Below are 19,492 nucleotides of genomic sequence, written 5' to 3'. Positions count from 1 at the left end.
GAAAAATCTGCCCCTTCCTGGGGGCAGCTGCAGCCCTGCAACAGGACGCTAGAGGCCATCATAGCTTAACCATGTGGAATTGAATTTCAGGCTTCCCTAGCCTGGTACAGCACAACCCTTCTCAGCCCAAATGGTACCCCAACTTCCCAACACCCCTTCCGGTATGGAGATCATGGGGGAGGGGAGCCTGGGGACCAGCCTCAGCCCCCAGGAACCAACAGGACAGGAAAACAGACTCTGCCACAGACCCTGCCACAGACCCTGCCACTGTGCAAGGTGGACCATCCCCTGACATCTCCGGGCCCCCTTTTCTGCCTGCTGGACTAAATCAGTGGTTCAGTAGTAGAAGCCTTTTTTCCAAATATACCATGAAACTGAACTCTCAGATATGAAGGTAGTAGTTCTCCCCAACCCCCACCCTCAACCTGTCACCCAACCCCTGCTGGAACCCTTGGACTCCAGGAAACCATTAGAAAACTGCTCATGTAGACAGTTCAGAAGAAAGAACCCTTCTGAGTGCCCTTGTGCTCCCCAGCCTCTCTCCTTCCCTCCCTCCCTCCTCCGTTTGCCTGGAACGGGAGCAAGAGGAAGGAGCCAGGCAGGGTCACTGACCCGATGTTGAAACCTCAGGCCTGCACCAGGAAGCCTTCCACCAGTGAACTTGGAGGCTGCATAGATTTCATTGACCAGGATGTCTAGGGAGCAGCGAGAGCATGAACTGGCCAGAGCTTTTTCTGTCTTGATGCCCCTCCCAGGGCATCCTAGGAGAGGTGGGCTCCCCTAGAATCATACCCACCCGTTCCCAGAGTCCAGAAAGTTGGCACCAGCCCTCCCTGCCCTCCATACCTGAGCAGGCAGGGAGGCCAACCCTGTGGCCATACCCTCATACAGGCCCATGGTGCTGCCAAGAACAGCTCTGTACCCCAGCACCAGACTCACAGGGCCACCCTAGCCCCAGGAACTGGTGTCCCTGGTGTGCTGCAGGCCACTGAGGGCCTGGCCCCTGCATGTGGGCCCTGTATCATCCTCTCTTGATGCCTGGGTTCTCCTCAGCAAGGGGAGATTATGAGGAATTTCCCTTTTTTCCCCCAAAGTCTTTCTTTTTCTGATTTCTGAAATGTTCTTTAATATGCACATTATTTTTTTGTAATCAAACCCAAGAACTTAATATTGAAAAGACATTATCTGAGACACCAGCCTCTACCTCCTCCACAATGCCCCTGCCTCCCTCCCACCAGTCCAGATTTCCTCATAACCACAAGCCCCCACTAGCCAGCAGTAGCTATCCTTGGCAGTCCCTTCTGCTGTCTGGCCTCTGTGGGTCACGTTGCATCCTCAAAGCTGAGGAAGTCTAGCTGCCGATTTCCAGTACTCTGCTACTCTGCTCAGGGCTGAGCCAGCTGCTACCTCTAAAGGCCCCCAGGTCCCTCATAGTGTCCAGCACTGAGAAGGGTGAGGACAGAGAACAAAGGACAGGACAGAGCGGGAAAGGGCTGTTTTCACCACCTGGAAGATGGGCTGAGTCTGACCTGTGTTCCTAACTCCATGTCAGACCTCAGTGGGGAACTCTTTGAACCTCAATTTGCCACTTATAAAATGGGAATGGTATCTGTCTCACATACTCCAGTTAGCTAACTGACAGAAAAGCTTGGTCCCCTGCCCGGTACCTCAGGCAGTGAGGGGACACTGTATCCTGGGTTTGAGTGTGTGTGGGTGTGTGGGTGTGTGGGTGTGTGTTTGGGCAGCCTAAATCCCTGGATATGCTTAAGAGGTGACTCATTCTGACCCCTGTACTCTCAACCCAGCCTGGACCCCCAGGATCCATGCTTCGGAAGTGGCCCTGGGCATCCGTGGCCAGCCACACAGCCAGCACCAGCCAGCTTGGGCCCAAGGAACAGCCATTGATGGGATGGTTCTGAGAACTGTGGCAGGTGGTGGCAGGTAGCAGGCAGCCGGCTACCCTGTCCCTGCCTCCCCAGGTCCTGCTAAAAAGAAACAAAATCTGCACCTCTCTCACGCCTGGGCTGCAGTAAATCCTTCAGGGAAAATTCCCAGTAAGTTTCAGGCTGAGGATGGAGGAGGCCTTTCTGCCCACCTCTGTCTGACAGACCTGGCTCTCCAGCCTGGGATTAGCCAAGGCTGGGGGTGCCTCGGACCCGAGTGGCTGCCAGGGCTACCAAACCTGGCCCAAGGGCTGGCTATGGTGGCTGGTCCTTCTCAAGGTCACCTCAGGGCCACTACCTCCCCACTTTACCCCCAGCCAGAGACCAGGGCTGCAGAGAAGGGGTGGGCTCTCCAGGGGACGACCCCCTACAGGCCACTTAGGAATTCTGCCTGGAAGTCAGCCAGGCAGGGGTCGCCAAACAGCACAGACCTGGGTTGAAATCCTGGCTCTCCCACTGATTGGGGCCAGTCTCCCCACTGACTCACCCATTTCCTTGCCCACAAAACCAGATCCCACCACCTCATGTCCAACCAATCTCAAAGATTTGGGGAGACAGTCTCCATTACATTTTTTAAATTTTTATTATAGAATTTTCAAGCTTATACAAAATTGGAGAGTAATGTAATCAATCCTCATGAACCCATTACCCAGCTTCAAACATCAAGTCACGGTCAACCCATGACTATACTCACACTCCCCCTCACCTCTGGGTTATTTTATTTTATTTTTTTGGGGGGGGGTTATTTTAAAAGCAAAGCTGAGACATCATTTTACCCATAAATACTTCAGAATGAATCTCTTAAAAGTAAAGACTTTTTAAATTTGTTTGGGGGGGGTTTGGGGGGAGGGGAGATAATTTTTTAAATTTTTATTTAATTTTTTAAACTTTTTATGAGGGGGAGTTAATTAGGTTAAGGTTTTTTTTTTTTTTTTAATTTATTAACAAAGGTCCTGAGGATTGAACCCAGGACCTTGTGCATGCTACACACACACTCTACCACTGAACTATAGCCTCCCCTAAAAAGTAAAGACTTTTTTAAAAAGCCATAACCACACTACTATCACCCCTTAAAATTTAAATTGACCTTAATTCCGTCATATTATTGAATATCTCATCAGAGTTCAGATTTCCCTCATTGCTCATGAATTTTTTTTAAATTCTATTTTATTGAGTTATAGTCAGTTTACAATGTCATGTCAATTTCCAGCGTAGAGCACAATTTTTCAGTTGTACATGAACATACATATATTCATTGTCACATTCTTTTTCACCGTGAGCTACCACAAGATCTTGTATATATTTCTCTGTGCTATACAATATAATCTTGTTTATCTATTCTATATATATCTGTCAGAATCTACCAATTTTGAACTCCCAGTTTGTCCCTTCCCATCCCCCTCTCCCCCTGGCAACCACAAGTTTGTGTTCTATGCCTAACTCATGAATTTTTTTTATAGTTCATTAGTTTGGATTTAAATCAAATAGGTCAACGTGTTATATCTGGCTGATACATGTCTAAATGTCTTGAAATCGAGAGAATCGCCCTCTTTTTTCTTGGAATTTTTGTTGTTGTTGAAGAAACTGGGTTATCTGTTCTATAGTTTCCCACTCTGGATTTTGGTAATTGTATCCCCATGTGTATTGTATCCCATGTTCCTCTGTTCCTGATATTTCCAACAAACAAATACTTGAGTCCAGGGGGTTTCAATTCATGACAAAAACAATGCCTCGTGGGATTCATGTGTCTGGAGGGAGAGCCTATCTCTTTGTGATTTGAAGGCTGAGCAGCAGGTTCAGGAGTTGCTAATCCAATACCTTTCTTATAAAGCTCCCCCATCATCTAAGAGCTAAAACCATAAAACTCCTAGATAAAAACAGACTGGTATGGGCGGTGGGCAGAGGCCAGAACCAGCAGGGTCTATCTGCACTTAAGTGAAGGCCTGGGAGAGCAGGCAGATTGATATTTTGGAAAGATCCCTCTGGATGTTGAAGGCCAGACTGGGAAGAAAAGCCAGGCTCAGAGGGCTGAATGCTGTGGGATTCCACAATGGCTTTCTGGAGGGGGTAGAAATAACGGTAAGGACAGAAGGCAGATCTGGGGTTGGGGAGGAGGGAGAGGGGTTGAGGCAGGGGTGCTGCACAGGGACCTGCGGGAGGTAAGGTAACAAAGCCATTGTGTGACTTGCTGGTGCTGGAGGACACATAACTGTGTTTGTCTCATTATCCCACCAGGCAGCCCAGGACTTGCTGAGGCTACGGATGCTGTCTGACCCATCTCCAACTCCCAGGCCCTGTTAGAGGGATCCCCATAACTTGAAGTCCTGACAGAAAATCTCACCTGGATGACAATCCCTTGTCCATTCACTCATTCAACAAGCAATTCTTGGACACCCAGTTCCATGCTGGGCACTGGAGACTCTCAGATGACCTACGGCACCTCAAGAAACATCCAGGCTGACTGGTGTGTACCCTCAATCACTCTGACACATTCTTGAGGCCTCCCCGTTTCTACCCCAGCCAGCCAGGTCTTGCCAGACAGAACTCACAAGTGTACCAAAAAATAATCTTTATTGTCACTAGTATAAAACAGAGAAGGTCAACTGGCCTTGCAGTCTGTACGAAGTGTGGGGCGTAAAGACCACCTGGGCTGCCCCCATTTCTCCCATAATGCCCCGCCCCAGAGCAGTGCCCAGGAGCTCCGTGAAGGGGAGGGGGCCACCCAAGGGCCTTCCCTTCAGAAGTTAAGGGTGGCCTGGGCGGGGAGCACTTTCTGCCTGAGGCAGGCAAAGGAGCAGGGGAGAAAACCGGAGTGGGGGAGCCCCCGGTCCTTCACGATGATCGTGTCCCCACCTTCAGCGCCGTCGGAGTCCAGACTGCGAGCCGAGGGGGCGGCGGGCCGCCTGGAGGGGGCTGAGGCGCGGGCCGCTGTGTGCTGGTCAGAGGGCCACGCGGGTGCAGCAGTGGCGCAGCAGGCACGGCAGGATGCCGCGGTTCAGCTGGTGGAACTCCACGAGCTGCAGCAGGTCGGTGAAGCGGGTCTGGCCCTCGTCCATGCTGAAGTAAAGGCGACCCTCCTCCTCGCTCTGGGATGTGGCCATAGCGGGTGGAAGGTCAGGGAGGGGCACGAGGCGCGAGGGGCTCCTTCCAGGGCCAGGGCTGAGGTCCCCATTGCTTGTGCGGGAGAAAGGAAAGAGCGGGAGACCCCAGACACACCAGGGGCCAGGGGCGAGGGGATGCTTCTTGAGGGGGCCTCATGAGGATGGGTTGCTGGGAGCCCTGGGTCTCCATGGCAGGAACCTGGGACTACTCACCGGCAGGATGAGGTAATGTTTGACTTTCTGCATGTGGCACAAAGAGAGGACAAAGCCTTGTGGGTTCCGCTGACTCTCTCGGACCAGGAAGAGGCTGCCAGGAGACAGGGCCACATCACTTAAGGACACACAGCTGCCACCTTGACCCAGGTCTCTCTTATCCCTGGCTCTGTTGCCCTGCCCAGCCCTGCCCCTTACCCGTCTACCAGGCCCTGCTGCCTGATGAGCCGCTGGCTCTCCTCTCGGGAAATGCGTCCATGAAACCAGGGTTGGGTGCGGTGGATGGCTGGGGTGAGGGGAGGCAGATGGGCGGTCACACGGGGCTGGCGACCCTCATACTAACCACCCCTGCCAGGAGTGCTCAGGGAAGCCACGGCAGCCCCCACCCCTGGGGACCCAGTGCAGGACTCTCACCCACCTGCACTGAGGCTCGTGCCTGAGCTTGGGGTGGGCAGGCTGAGACGGTGGTTCGTCTTCTTCTGCAGAGCAGTGGGGGACACGAGAGGTCAGGGCGTGGCTGGGGTAATACCAGTCCCTCAAGAATACTGACCCTCTTTCTGCAGCCAGGGGACTCCCCTCACCCCTGTCTTTCTTCTTCCCATGCCATGGAAACCCCACAGGACAAACATGCAGATGAACGCAGACCCCTCACCCTCCAGGCCTGGGCCTCCTCCAGGGCTGCGCTCAGAGCCTCCCGGGGGTTCTCGATGACACGCCCGGCATGGCCAGAGAAGTCCATGGCCACCAGGGTGTTGTCTGAGACGCTCCTCTGCAGGCGGGATAGGATGGGGAGGGGAGGGGTCAGAACAGGACCCAAGTATCCCTGGCTCGGGGCCTGGGTGCCTGCCCCCAGCTAACACCCCTGTGCACACTCACCAAGGGCGGGGAGCCCACGCAGGGTGGGCGCAGGTGGCGGCACTGTGCCTGCTGATAATTCTTATACAGCTGCACCCCGTACTGAGAGAAAGAGAGCTGGAGGTCAAACAGGTACTGGGGGCTGGGCTGTGACACCCCCACCCCCATTCCCGACCAGAACACCCCAAGAGCAAGGCTACATCTCTGCCCCTAGATAAGGGACTTCCTGAAGCCAAAGCTGTGACTCCAGCCTTGGACCCAGGATTCCGAGAGAGCAAGGCTGTGATGCCCCCTCATTCTGGAGACTTCCTGAGGGCAGAGCTACAACTCCTCCCTCATGCCAGGCATCCCAAGGGCGCGGCCCGCTCTCCCATGTCAGTGCCAGGACCTCACCTTGAAGAGGCGGAAGGCAGCCAACCAGCAGGTGCGGCTCTGCTCATCCTCACTGCAGAAGACGCGAAGCCCCTTGTGGCCATTTCGAAGCTTATTTGGCTGTGAGGAGAGGAAACTGGCTGGTCCCATATCTGCCTTAAGACCAGATATTGTCTCCCATCTCCCGCCTCCGTGGGGCTGGGCAGGGTGCAGGAAGAGGAGTCTGGGGGTCCCAGAGGGAGCTCAGAAGCCCCAGGAAGGATCCTGGGGACTGAGTGGCTCCCGCTCTCTCCCAGGCCAGGCCAGGCCAGGCCAGGGTCTTCACCTTGATGCAGAAGCCGAAGTCCGTGGGCATCCCATAGAGCTTGCGGCCCTGAGTCACCACATACACGTTGGATTCGTTCACATCTGCTACATACTGCAGGTGCCGCGGGTCCTGCACAGCATGAGTGAGCAGGACTTAGTACAGACAGACCCTGCCCCCTTATGACCACCCCACTAAGCCAGCTGAGGAGAGTTCAGTCCCAGAGAGGGCAGAGAAGTACCCCAGGTCACATAGCAAATACAAGTAGAGCCAGGACTTGAACTCAGTTCACCTGCCTCTCCCACTGCTACCTCTGGGGGCTGGTAAGTTGGGAGGGAAAGAGGAGCAGCTGAGGGGCTCAGGGCCTAGGGCGTGAAAGGACCAAGAGTTGTAACAGGGAAGGGGCAGCTCCTAGAAGGACCAGGGGTGGGGTATCTGAGGGGCTGGGGCCGTCACCCTCAAGACCTCACCTTGGAGGTGCCCTTTGTGGAGTAATACAGGCCAGATCGGCGGAGGAAGCAGAAGAAACGTTTCCAAAGCTTGCGTCCTGATCCCCGCAGCTGCAGGAAGCCCTGGATCTCTGGGAAGCTGCCTGCATTCAGGAAGTTCTGAGGCCAGAGGGGAACAGGGTGAGAGGCCTGCAGGTGCCCCTGAAATACACAGACACACAGACACACAGACACACACACACACACACACACACACACACAGGCCTTCCCAGGGCCTGCCTTTACGGCAGGAGGGGCTCCACATGCATTTATTGTCTCCATTTAACAGACGAAGAAACTGATGCTCAGGCAGGAAAAGTGACTTGTCCATAGTCACTTAGAGCTGTGCTGGGTGTTCCAGCCCACAGATGAAAGGCACAGGCTTAAGGGCCAAGAAGCAATGAGCAATCCTGGGGAACCACTGATATACCATGAAATGGGATGTCCCCTCACCTGGATGAGGTCCTCGTGGGATATGCCCGTGTGTGTATCCAGACAGCTGGAGACCATCTTTTCTGGGAACAGGGAGTGCTGAAGGGAAAAGGAGTCAGGAGTCAGGGGCTGAGGATCCAGGAAGGGGATCAGGTGTCCCAGCGCCCAGCTCCCCCCAATAGCACATACTCACCGGGGTGCTCTTGAATAGCTCGTACTTGGCGAAGTTTTTCCGGAAGACGAAGCGGCTGTCTCCTCCAATGGGCCAGGCAGCCTGCACCTCCACCACCGACTCATGGTCCTCCAAGCCCCGCTCTGGGATCAAGGGCAAGAAACAGGGGTCAATGGAGACCAGCCAGGCCTCCGGGATGAGCCACCTGCCTAGCCCAAGGTGTGAAGCATTGCCTCCTGGTCCAGGCAGCGCCCCTGCACCCCAGCTCACCCAGTGCTAGATGGGGGTGGCACTCCACCAGCCCCCAGTTCTCATCACTCAGGGAGTGAGATCGCTGCACCAGCATGTCACACACGTAGCGAGCTGTGGCTCCCGCCGCCACCTCCACTGACCGGCATGCCCCATCTTCGCTGTACACCTTTATGACCTGCACCCCAGGAGCGGCAGATGACTCGAGGAAGGGCAAAGGGTGGTTCTTTCCCCTTCCCCACGTGCTCTACCCTCAGGGACCCCTGAGGTCCAAACCCCCCACCTCCTCCAAAGTGGCACAGTGTCCACCCCATCCCATAGCACCTCATGCTCCCTGCCTTCCCTTTCCCAGGACAACTCACGTGAGGACAGCTGGTGTCTCTAGGGAGCAGCCCCCTTGCACAGGAGGGCCCCCCAAGAATGGGGGTCTGTGAAGGAGGACTGCAGAGCTCAGGAAAGGGGTTGGGGATGGAGGGTAGGGAGGTTGACCGCAGCTCCTCCTCACGAAGAAGTTTCCTGGGGGTGAAGGGGAGAGGGGAGGAGTTGACTAAAAGACTCTGTGTGTCACCCAGTGCTGACAGATCCCCGCAGCCTTCCTCAGCCATCACCCCATTTTACCTGCCGGTCGGAATGGGCAGAGGCTGGGACCTTTTCACCTCCCCAGACAGGGGGACATCGGGAGGCGGGGGAGTCCCAGGAGGGGTCCCAGGGGCCAGGTACAGGTCTTCCGGGGAGCTGCTGAGATGAGGTGGAGACAGACCCAGCTCCATGACATCTGAGGGAGAAGACGGTGGGGCACACAGCTGCTCCTGTGCCCTTGTCCTGGGGAGAGGGGCCAAGAAGACCAGGACCTCCTGACTTCATCTTGCTATCAAGATGCCCCTCAGAGTTTACACAGCACCTCATTGCTCCCCCTCTACCTGGAGTTCCCTGGGGCCTCTGGGGAAGGGTAGCATGAGCGCTTTTTACAAAAGGGGGCCCTGAGCCCCTGAGAAAGAAGCATTCTCATCCCATCAGAGGTGAGCCAGGGAGTGGGACCCGGTGTGTGGACTCCAGATCCAATCTTAGCCTTAGCCTCTTCCTGAGCCTCAAGTTGCCGAGGAGAAGGGCTATGAGGGTCCCAAGCCAGGCAGCAGCAACAGACTCCACAACCCCCAGCAGGTCTGGGGCTTGGGACTTAGTGTCACCCCTCCATTTCCGAGCTTGGGGGACTCACTCCTGGGCTCTGCCCCGGGTTTTTCCAGCGTTTCATTGCCAGACCTGGTTGCCAGCGCCTGTTGTGGCAACGCCTGCCCAAGTGCTGAGTGACGCCCAGAAGGGGAGAAGGAGGTGGGGAAGGACAGGAAACAGGAGGGCAGGAGGCAGGCTCAGCTGCGGTGGGAGGGAGAGGGCTAGCCTGGGGGCCTTTTCCCTGGCAGCCCCTAAAACTTGTGTGCCTCCCCCAGGCCCTTCATCCGCCCAGCTTTCTTGAGGCCTCCATGCCAGAGCTACTTCCTCTAAGAAGCCTTCCTGGATTTTCCACAGTCAGTCTGAAGGGCTCCCTCTCGGCACTGGGCTGGGGCCCCTGTGCCAATGACTGTGCACCTGTCTTATCCACCCACTGGTCTGAAGACACGCGGACATCCCAGGCAAGGCCAGGGCTGGCCCATGTCTTATCACACATAGGTGGTACACAGGCATCCAGGACGAGTAAGGATAAAAGAGATGGGGCAAAGACAGAGGCCCTGCGTACCCCTCCTCCACAGAAACCAAGACCCTTTTTGCTGAGCTGAAATCTGGGAGGCCCTAGGAGAACTCTGTTCAGCCTCCTGCTGGCTCTCCAGACACTGGGCCAGTGCAGTTCAGTTGCCTCAGGCACCTGGGATTGACCCCCTCACCCCAGGATGAGGCAGGTCCCCGACCCTTAAGTGAGGGCTTTAGGAGATTTGGGGGACAGGTGAGTCAGGGTGGGGCGGGACAGCACTGCCTGGGGCTCTCCATTCAACCTTGACTCATCAGCACAACTTCCTGGCTTAGGAGAAACACAAACAACCCTGCTTCTACCCACCCCACCTCTACTCCTGCCCCCAACCTAGGCCTGGGAGGAATAGGGGAGGGCTGGGACCAGGATGGGCGAGGAGGATGTGGGCTGGAGGCTCCTCTGACATCATCTCCTCCTCCCCGCCCCCTTGGCCTACCTCCCACTCCAGCAGTCCAGGTGGGACCTGCAATGGGGCCCAGTCTGGTAGTCACCACCCAGCCCAGGAGGCCCCTCACCCAGGAAGGAGAGAAGAAAGGCCCGGCCTGGATTCAGAAGCCCATCTGGAGTGGAGCTGACCTTTCAGGGATGCCCCTCACTTGCTCATGCAAAATAACCCAAGAAACATGCAGTGTTCCCTCTCCTGTCTGGGGCCCTCTAGACTTTCCTTCCAGCCTTAACACCCAGGGCTCAGCTGGTCCAAGGGATTCATCCACATCACCCCGGGGGGATGACGGTCCTCCTAAGTCACCCTCCTGGGTGTCCTGGCCAGAGGTGTACTCAGGAGCAGGAGTGGAAAGTCAAGACATAGATCAGACAGAGAAAGGCCAGGTGGCAGAACCAGGGAGGGGGCTCAGGGTCCCGCCAGGAAGGGGAAGACACACCTACCATCGAACATCAATAGTCAGTCACCAGCGCATCAACACCCAAACACAAGGCCCCACTCCCAGCCGCTGTCTAACCCCTGGCAAACCGCCCCGTGACTTCATTCCAGGGAGAATTAGGGGAGGGGTTGCAGGGGCTACCCCCTCCAGGAATCTGGAAGCCAATAGTGGGGTGGTCTGGGTCCTCCCCCATCCCAGAGAGAGGAGGAATCAGAGGTTTGGAAGAGGAAGGGGAGATTTAAATCGGATTGGAGTCTGGCCTCTGTGGGTGGGAGGGCTGACTCAAGAGAGGTTTAGACTTCACATCCCTTCACTTGGTTCTCCAGACCCTTCTAAGGGCAAGCCAGGAGTGGGGCAGTCAGGACAAAAGAAATGAGGGTCCTACTCGGTCCTAGCTGTAGGGCCTGGGCAGCTCCCCCACTTCCACCCCAGGAGACCTGAATCTTTCAAACTGGGGCCCTGGGAAGGTTATATTGAAGAAAGCGACCCCTCAAATCAGTCTGACTCCTAGCTGCGTCTTCCCCAGTAGCCTCTCCGGCCCGGGCGGCTCCTGCCCCACCCCTCCTTCCCGCCCTCCCGGCCTCCTGCCTCCTTGTTTACTTCCTGAATCGGGCCCCACCTGGCCAGCCTGGGCGGGAGGCAGGGCCCAGCGTAGAAAACAAGGCCACCTTCGGTGCCTCCCAGGGGCGGGGGAGGGGCTGGAAGAGCAGAGGCCTGGAGGTGGCGGGAAGGCCCCCGCCTGGCCCAGGATCCCACGCCCCGCCCCCATCGGGATTGACTGTAGTGGGGAAGGCTTTACCTGGGGGGAGCTCTTGGGGTGAGGGCCCAGGTGAGGAGGCGGGAAACCCCTAGGTGACCCTGAGTTGGGGGGAGGGCCCAGGACCCTGAGGCCCCGCCCACACCCTCACTAGGGTAAAAACGCCCAATGGGAGTAAGGGGGGCAGCTCTTTTAAAGTTTAATTTCGGAAGAATGCTAGAGTGTCTGTGGAGTTAATTATTACAGGCTGCTTGCCTTCACAGGCCCCCCCCCCCCCAGCAGGATATTGGGGGAAGAGGGGAGAGCAGAGTCCATGATCGGCAGACCAAGGCGGGGCACTGAGGGGCAGTGGGGTAGGAAGGCCTGACAATGGCGGGCAGGTGCATTCTCCATCCTCAACGTGCCAAGGAGACCCAGACCTGGTCTTTCCCCTGCCTATTCAGACAGACAAAGCACTCTGCCCTCCAGCACACACACTCCCCAGGCCCCACTGCGCTGCAGACCCTTCACCGTCAAGCCCTCCAACCTACCAAGACCACTTCTTTCTGAAGCCAGGAGGGACCCCGGGGCCTGCCTCATCCCCACCTTCCCATCCGAGGGCAGGACCCTGGATTCCTGAGTAGGAGACGGAGCTCTAGCAATCTCGAGAATCCCTCTCCTACTGCCCTCCAAATTTGGGGGTACCTCACTGCCCTCGCGGAGCCGTCTGTCTTTAAGAGACTTCGGGAAACTCATGCTGGGGTCCAGTCAGACTGAGCAAGGAAGAGACTTGGGGCAGCCCCCTCGATGTTAGGACTCCCCTCCCAGCTCTCTTTCTGGGAATGTGGGGAGGGGCTAGTTTCAGCGGGAAAGCTGCGTCTCCAGAAGAGAATCTGAGATCTTGCTTGGGCTGGTGTGTTTGTGTGTGTGTGTGTGTGTCTGTGTGTGTTGGGGCAGGGTGGGGGCTGGGGTGGGTGCAGAGAGGGACAGAAGGAATTGTGAGGACAGGAAATGAGAATTAGGGAGACTGAGGGCAGATGGTGAAGAAGGGATGGGATGGGAGACTGGAGGAGAAGAAAAAGTGAGGCCGAATCATTCCATATTGACAGATCTGCCGGTACCCACCCCCAAGATAAAGTGCCTGCTTTGGTCCTTACCTGGACCCTAGGCGTTGGTACACCTGGCTGGGGCCACCGGTTTAGGGAGGAAGACGCCAAGCCCTTAACTACCTGTCCCCCTTCTGTCCCCGCCCTTGGCCTGACATCACTGAAGGGGGAAGGGGAGGGGGAGCCAGGCAGCTGCCCGTCCGCCTACCTGGGCAGCCAGCCAGCCAGCTCCTGGCCCTGAGACGGGCGCAGCCTGGGGCCCTGGTGCGGCTGGGGGTGGGAGCAGGTTGTCGCCTGGGACCGATCTCAGTCCCCTTACCTGGAGGAGCCCCAGCAGAAGTAGTAGGACACAGGGTCCAAAGTCTGGTTCTGTCTAGGGACCTCAGATTCGTGGACTTGACTTCAAATCCTCTCCCTCTTCTCTACAGGTGGGAGGGTCTCCCGACTTTGGTCGTAGAAGTAGGGGGAGGCTGAGCCCTGTTGTCCAGGTTCCTGGCCCAAGGAAACAAATTATCTTGGGCAGGTGGGGGCGGGGCCTGGGGGAGGGGCCTGGGAGGAGGAAGCACAGGAGGAGGGGCGGGGACTCCCTGACACTGCGCTGCCTAGGATTGTTTTTGTCCTTCTTAGCCTGGCAGTAGGTGCCAGGGGAAAGACAGTCGAACTGAACAACCTCAAGAGCAAAGATCTAGAGTCCTCACAACCTGGGAGGGAGGTGCTGGGGACTGGAAGGTCAGGGGCCTGGGCCTGGAAACAGCCCCGTCCACTCTTCCCCATTGCCCTCCCTAAACCTGGTCTGTTCATTGGCCAATTTAGGGGGCCTGTCTGCGGCTCTGGGTCCTACCAACCGGGGCAAAGGACACTCTTCGAAAGAGGGAAGCCAGCCAGAGGGGTGGCCAGCAACATGGCCTGCCCCGTGACCTCCAGCCATGGGTTGGCCACCCAGGATGCACCCTGGCCCCCCAGAGGATACCAGCATATATCCTCCCTTCTAAGCAAAGTCCAGGGTCTCAGCTTCTCCTTCTGAAATAGAAGGGGTTAGGCAAGGTCTCATGGTGCGAGAAGAGATTTGGGGAAAGCTCTGGCCAGGTGCCAGGGGACTCCCCTTAGCACTCTCCTTCAGCACTAGGCAAACACAAGAGTGGAGAGAGGGCCTGGAAGGCTGAGATCAAAGGCAGCAGCCACCTCCCAGTCCAAGTGGGTGACAGTTGAGTAAACAAACAATTCATAGGGGTGATAAGAGGTCTGCCCTGGGGGACCATGGAGGAGTGGCTTCAGGATCAACTTTCTCCAAACTGGGTTTTCCTTGGAAAAACCAGTATGAGTGGACTAAGCAGAGAAGTGGGAGAGGGGGCAAGGTCACCTGGGCCACAGAACAGCTTGTACAAAACATGGTCGACAATTCACTCAATCATTCCTTCATTCACTCAACTAATGTTTGTTAAGTACCTACTATATCCCAACCCCATGCTTGACATTGGGGATACAGGGACCCACAAAACAGACTCCACCCTTATCTTCATGCTGCCCAATCAGGAAGGCTGATGTTAATCAAAGAATCACACAAATAATGAGAAATGACAGGTAACAACTATGCTGGGAGAATGACTTACCCAGGGAGTTAGGGGAGACTTCTCCATGGAAATGACAATTGAGCAGAGGGGACATTGTCTGTGGAAGGGAAGAGATTGGGATTGGTGGGTGGGAATGGGAGGGGACACATTTCATGACGATGGAACAAGGGCCAAAGCCCTTGGCAAAAGGGGACAGAGCATGCAGAGGCAGAGTTGGGGTGGAGAAGGAAGGAAAGGAGGCCACACAGGTGCCGCTGAGCAGGTGTGGAAGGTGTGGGGAAAGGCTTTGTACTCAGTTGCCAGTTGCGTTTCTAAAAGTGTGGCTTATGAGCAGGCCTCCAGATTTCCCCAGGCTTGTCTGAAAAACAGATCCCTGGGCCCTTCAAGTACTGAATCTTGGTCTCTGGGGCCAAGACCCAGGAATGTGTGGTATTGACAAGCCCTCAGGTGGTTTTCTGTAAACCGGGTTTAAAAGCCATCCATCCTGTCTGTCCAGACCAGCAGAAACTAGGGGCAGAGGCCAGACCCTGCGGGGTCCATCTAGGCTTAAGTAAAGGCACAGAGGAGCAGACAGATTTATATTTTGGAAAGATCACTCTGGATGTTGAAGGATAGGTTGGAGAGGGAAGCCAGAGGGCTGAGGGCTATAGGATTCCATTTATATGACTTTCTGGAGGGGGCAGAATTATAAGGACAGAAAGCAGATCTGGGGTTGGAGAGGTGGGAGAGAGGCTGACAGCAGAGGAGCTTGTGAGGAGGCAATGAAGTTGTTGTGTATCCTGGTCATGGTGGTGTCTGTACAACGGTGTGTGTCAGGACTCACAGAAAGATATACTCGGGGAAGGGTATAGCTTAAGTGGTACAGCGCATGCTTAGCAAGCACAAGGACCTGGGTTCAATCCCCAGTACTGCCTCCAATAAATAAATAAATAGGTAGGTAGATAGATAAACCTAATTCCCCACCCTCCAAAAAAAAAACTTAAAAAAAAAAGTCACCCAGAAAATATAAAGAAAAAAATTGTAAAAGATACACTCAAGAGAATGTGTATTACTGTGTATAAATTGTATCTGAGTTTCTTAAAAAAGAAACAACAACAACAACAACAAAAAAGAATAAAAACCTCATACGGAAAAAAATAAAATCCTCTAGAGAAAAGTGAAAAAAAAATTTTTTAAGAAAAAAAAAAATACTCAAGCTTGGAACTCATGGAGAACACGTTAGCCTCAACCAACAGTAAAGGGTGTCAGCGATTGTGATGAAAGAAGTCTTATCTAAAATAAAGAAATGATTAAATTTGAAAATGGAGACATGAAAAAGACCCTAAAATTTTTTCAAATAAAAAAATGAATAGATTTATAGATCAGTGGAACAGAATTAAGAATCCAAGTATAAACCCTTACATTTCTGGTCAATTGATTTTTGACATGGGTGCCAACACAATTCAACAGGGGAAATGACAGTCTTTTTGATAAATGGTTCTGGGACAACTTAATATCCACATGCCAAAAGATGAATTTAGATCCTTACCTCCCACAATGTACAATTAACTCAAAATAGATCAGAGACCTAAATGTAAGAGCTAAAACTATAAAACTTCTGGAAGAAACTTCGGGAGAAAATCTTTCATAACCTTGGGTTAGGCAGAGATTTCAGATATAACAACAAAAGCACAAATGACAAAAGAAAAAACTGGTGAATTATACTTCACCAAAATTAAAAAATTTTGTGCTTCAGATGACATCATTAAGAAAATTAAAAAAAAAAAAAACTTTTTGGGGGAAGGGTGTAGCTCAGCGGTAGAATGCATACTTAGCATGCACAAGGTCCTGGGCTCAATCCCCAGTACCTCCGTTAAAAATAATCATAATAATCAAGTAAAAAGTATAAATAAATAAATAAACCTAATTACCTACCCCACCCCCACTCAAAACAAAACAAACTTGTGAAAGACTGGAGGAAAATATTTGCAAATATATATCTAATTAGGGAATTTGTATCCAGAACACAATTGACCCTTGACAATGCAGGAGTTAGGGGTGCCAACCCCCAAGTGGTTGAAAACCCCCAGTATAACTTTACATTCAGCCCCTCCCCCCTATATCCATGGTTTCACGTCGTCAGATTCAACCAACCTTGGATCATGTAGTACTGTATTATATATTTATTTTTAAAAATTCACATGTAAGTGGACCTGTGGAGTTCAAACCTGTGTTGTTTAAGGGCCAACTGTATATAAAGAACTCTTACAAATCAATACTGAAGAGACAAATAATCCAATTAAAAATGAGCAAAAGATTTGAATAGATGTTTTTCCAAATAAGATATATGAATGGCTCATAAGCACATGAAAAGGTGTTCAACATCATTAGTCGTTAGAGAAATGCAAATTAAAGCCACAATTATATACCACCTCACACCCATCAGGGTGGTTATAATGAAAAAGACACATAGCAGGTTTTGACAAGGAAATGGGGAAACAAACCATCATGTATTGTTGGTAGGAGTGCAAAATGGTACAGTCACTTTGAAAAACACTTTGGCAGTTTCTCAAAAAGTTAAGCGTAAACTTACCATACGACCTAGCAATGCCACTCGTAGGAATCTATCCAAGAGAAATGAAAACACACGTACATACAAAGACACTTACATGAACATTCATAGCAGCATTATTTAAAAAGCCCCAAATGAGAAACTCAAATGTTCATCAACTAGTATTGAATAGATAAGCAAAACAATGCATCCATACAATGGGATATTTCTCAACAACAAAAAGGAACAAACTACTGGTACACGCGACAGCAAGGATGAATCTCAAAAACTTTAAACGGAGTGAAAGGAGCCAGAAGCAAAAGACCACATCATATATCATTCCATATATGCGAAATATCCAGCAAAGGCAAATTTATAGACAGAGAGCAGATCAGTGGTTGCTTAGGGCTGGAGCTGGGAGCTGGAGTGACTGCAAAGACACGGGTGGGACTTTTTTAAGTTGATGGAAATGTTCTGTAACTGGATTGTAGTGATGGTTGCACAACTCTATAAATCACTGACTTGTTTAAAACAGAATGGTTTAAAGGGATGCTAGAGTGGGTAACCTATTAGGATACTATGGTGGGACTCTAGAGAGAGAAAAGGCAGGGAGACAGCCTCCATTTCCAGAGTTGCAAAATGGGAATAAAGAAGCCGGTTCTGTAGCGAGGCTAGGATGAGGTGCAGCAACTGGGTGCACCTGATGGCAGCACAGAGCTTGAGGAAGAGGAGTCTCAAAGACTAAGATTCCTTAATGCAGAGGAATGGCAGCTCTGTGTCTACATTTTAGAGTTTAAGGGTCAGAAGCACCTGCATGTATAGCTATGGAGTGGTTTAAAACGTCATCAGACAGGTGGGTATAGCTCAGTGGTAGAGCCCACGCTTAGCATGCATGAGGTCCTAGGTTCAATCCCCACTGCCTCCATTAAAGAAATAAAACATAAATAAAATAAAATGCCATCAGCATGTTAGTGAGAAATGGCAACTATTCCATACCATCAGCCAACCCCAGGCCCTGGGTCTGCTTGCCTCACTCTCTCTCCCTTCTGTAAACTGGAAAAGCGCTTTGCAGTCTAAGACATTTCACTAGATTAAATATGACCGTGAACTCCAGCCAACACCGGGTGCGGAGCGAGTCCGGCGCTCTGAGATATCCCAGGCCAGGGATAGTGCTCTGGACCCATCCGCCCAACCCGAGCCCTCCAGCTGGAGGTACGGTAAAAACGCAGCAGCAGCCGCCCTCTGCAGGAACGCCCGGACGTAACGCGCTGCCCCGCCCCGTCACGTGCCCGCGGCGTGACACGTCACACCCGGAAGCAGCGGCTGTGGGGAGCCGACAGCAATGAGTGGGGAGACCGGACCGACGTCCTTAGCGCCCCCTCCTGGGGAGATCGAACCGGGCAGTGGGGTCCGCATCGTTGTTGAGTACTGGTGAGCGGCTCCGGCCAGTGGGGGGATCCGGGCTGGACGAGGGTGGGTCTACCGGAGGCACCTTCGCGGAAACCCAGGCGGACTCCAGGTATCTTCTCCCTAGTGAACCCTGTGGCTTCGAGGCGACCTACCTGGAGCTGGCCAGTGCCGTGAAGGAGCAGTATCCTGGCATTGAGATCGAGTCGCGCCTGGGGGGCACAGGTGAGGCCGCAGAACACCTGAGTCAGTGTTATAAATCCCAACTCTACCACTTTCTAACTCTGGCATTGGCTGCTTTATATAGTGTCCAGCAGTCTGGCATGCAGTAAAATGTCCAGCCAACTTGAGTCCCCTTCCATAGTTAAGGGGGTTCACAGATGAAGCCTGTCGGGAAAAACAGGTGAGACTGAAGTGTAGGGTTGGAGGGGAGGGAGCCTTTTTGAGTTATGAGGCTGTTCAAAGGAAGGACACACAGGTGACGCCTTCCTTAGGTTCCTTTGGCTTGACCCAGGGTTGGGAAATGGCTTGGAGTCTCTGTTGGGGCCCGTGAGGGACAGGGAGGCTAACTGTTAGGACTAAGGAGTGGGGAGGGCCCCTCTTTGAAGGGCCTCCCCTAACTTTTGCCTGTTCTCAGTACACAGTTCACTCATCGGTTTATTTAATACCAGGGGCCTTTGAGATCGAGATCAATGGACAGCTGGTGTTCTCTAAGCTGGAGAATGGAGGCTTTCCTTATGAGAAAGATGTGAGTACTTGCAATGCTGGGAAGACCCCTGGTTCACTCTGTCCCTACAACGAATGCATCACCCCTTTCCCCGTCTCTGCCCTTCAGCTCATTGAGGCCATCCGAAGAGCCAGTAACGGAGAACCCCTAGAAAAGATCACCAATAGCCGCCCTCCCTGCGTCATCCTGTGACTACACGTGATTCTGGGTTTCTGCTCTCTTATGGGATCCAAGCCTTGGTGCCTCTTTGGTCCTGCTGAGGGCTCCCCACTGCCTGTTTCACCTCACTTAGCTCCTGGTAGCTAAGAGGCCCTGGCCTCCACTTCACCCCTTTGGGTACTAGGAAGGAATAGATGCTTCTGTGGTCTTGGGGGTGGAAGAGAGACCCTCTCCATGGACATTTCCACAGCCACCTTATACCCCTTTCCCAGGATCAGTGCCCACAAAAGTCTGCTCCCCTCTCCAGCTTAGCCATACCTGTCAGATGTTACCATAATTCTAATTTATTTTCCACTGGCCCCAGGCAATGTCAGCTATTGGCAATAAAGTGGCACTACAAACACTGTGCCTGCTCTTGTGTGTTTTTTGTCCAGTCTGGCACTGTGGGGCGAGGGGAGAGGGGTACAGAGGCCAGCCTAGCCTTTATACCACTGTGACTGTGCTG

General features: G+C 53.3%; 2 protein-coding genes across 5 annotated transcripts; one reads left to right on the top strand and one right to left on the bottom strand.

Moving 5' to 3' along the window:
• Window positions 1-4,497: 4,497 nt before the first annotated feature.
• On the bottom strand, window positions 4,498-13,087 carry GRB7 (growth factor receptor bound protein 7). 4 transcript variants are annotated; one of them, XM_064496039.1, is made up of 15 exons: window positions 12,913-13,087; window positions 8,748-8,951; window positions 8,492-8,645; window positions 8,151-8,307; window positions 7,902-8,023; window positions 7,730-7,807; window positions 7,259-7,396; window positions 6,810-6,920; window positions 6,506-6,604; window positions 6,134-6,214; window positions 5,910-6,026; window positions 5,676-5,736; window positions 5,456-5,543; window positions 5,258-5,351; window positions 4,498-5,029 (listed from the first exon to the last, which is right to left on the bottom strand). In XM_064496039.1, exons 2-15 carry the CDS (start codon window positions 8,897-8,899, stop codon window positions 4,883-4,885), a joined length of 1,599 nt encoding a protein of 532 aa, XP_064352109.1. In that variant the 5' UTR covers window positions 8,900-8,951; window positions 12,913-13,087; the 3' UTR covers window positions 4,498-4,882. The 4 variants fall into 4 exon arrangements, with proteins under 4 accessions (XP_064352109.1, XP_010990118.2, XP_064352110.1 ...); XM_010991816.3 differs by lacking the exon at window positions 12,913-13,087 and adding an exon at window positions 12,645-12,737; XM_064496040.1 differs by lacking the exon at window positions 12,913-13,087 and adding an exon at window positions 10,756-11,257.
• A 4,907-nt stretch (window positions 13,088-17,994) lies between these two features.
• MIEN1 (migration and invasion enhancer 1) lies at window positions 17,995-19,390 on the top strand. The gene is made up of 4 exons (XM_010991820.3): window positions 17,995-18,125; window positions 18,229-18,326; window positions 18,773-18,849; window positions 18,937-19,390. Exons 1-4 carry the CDS (start codon window positions 18,037-18,039, stop codon window positions 19,018-19,020), a joined length of 348 nt encoding a protein of 115 aa, XP_010990122.2. The 5' UTR covers window positions 17,995-18,036; the 3' UTR covers window positions 19,021-19,390.
• Window positions 19,391-19,492: the final 102 nt, after the last annotated feature.

The sequence above is a fragment of the Camelus dromedarius genome, chromosome 16, assembly GCF_036321535.1.
Source record: "Camelus dromedarius isolate mCamDro1 chromosome 16, mCamDro1.pat, whole genome shotgun sequence".
Lineage (NCBI taxonomy): Eukaryota > Metazoa > Chordata > Mammalia > Artiodactyla > Camelidae > Camelus > Camelus dromedarius.
This window is presented reverse-complemented; position numbering and strand designations above follow the sequence as displayed.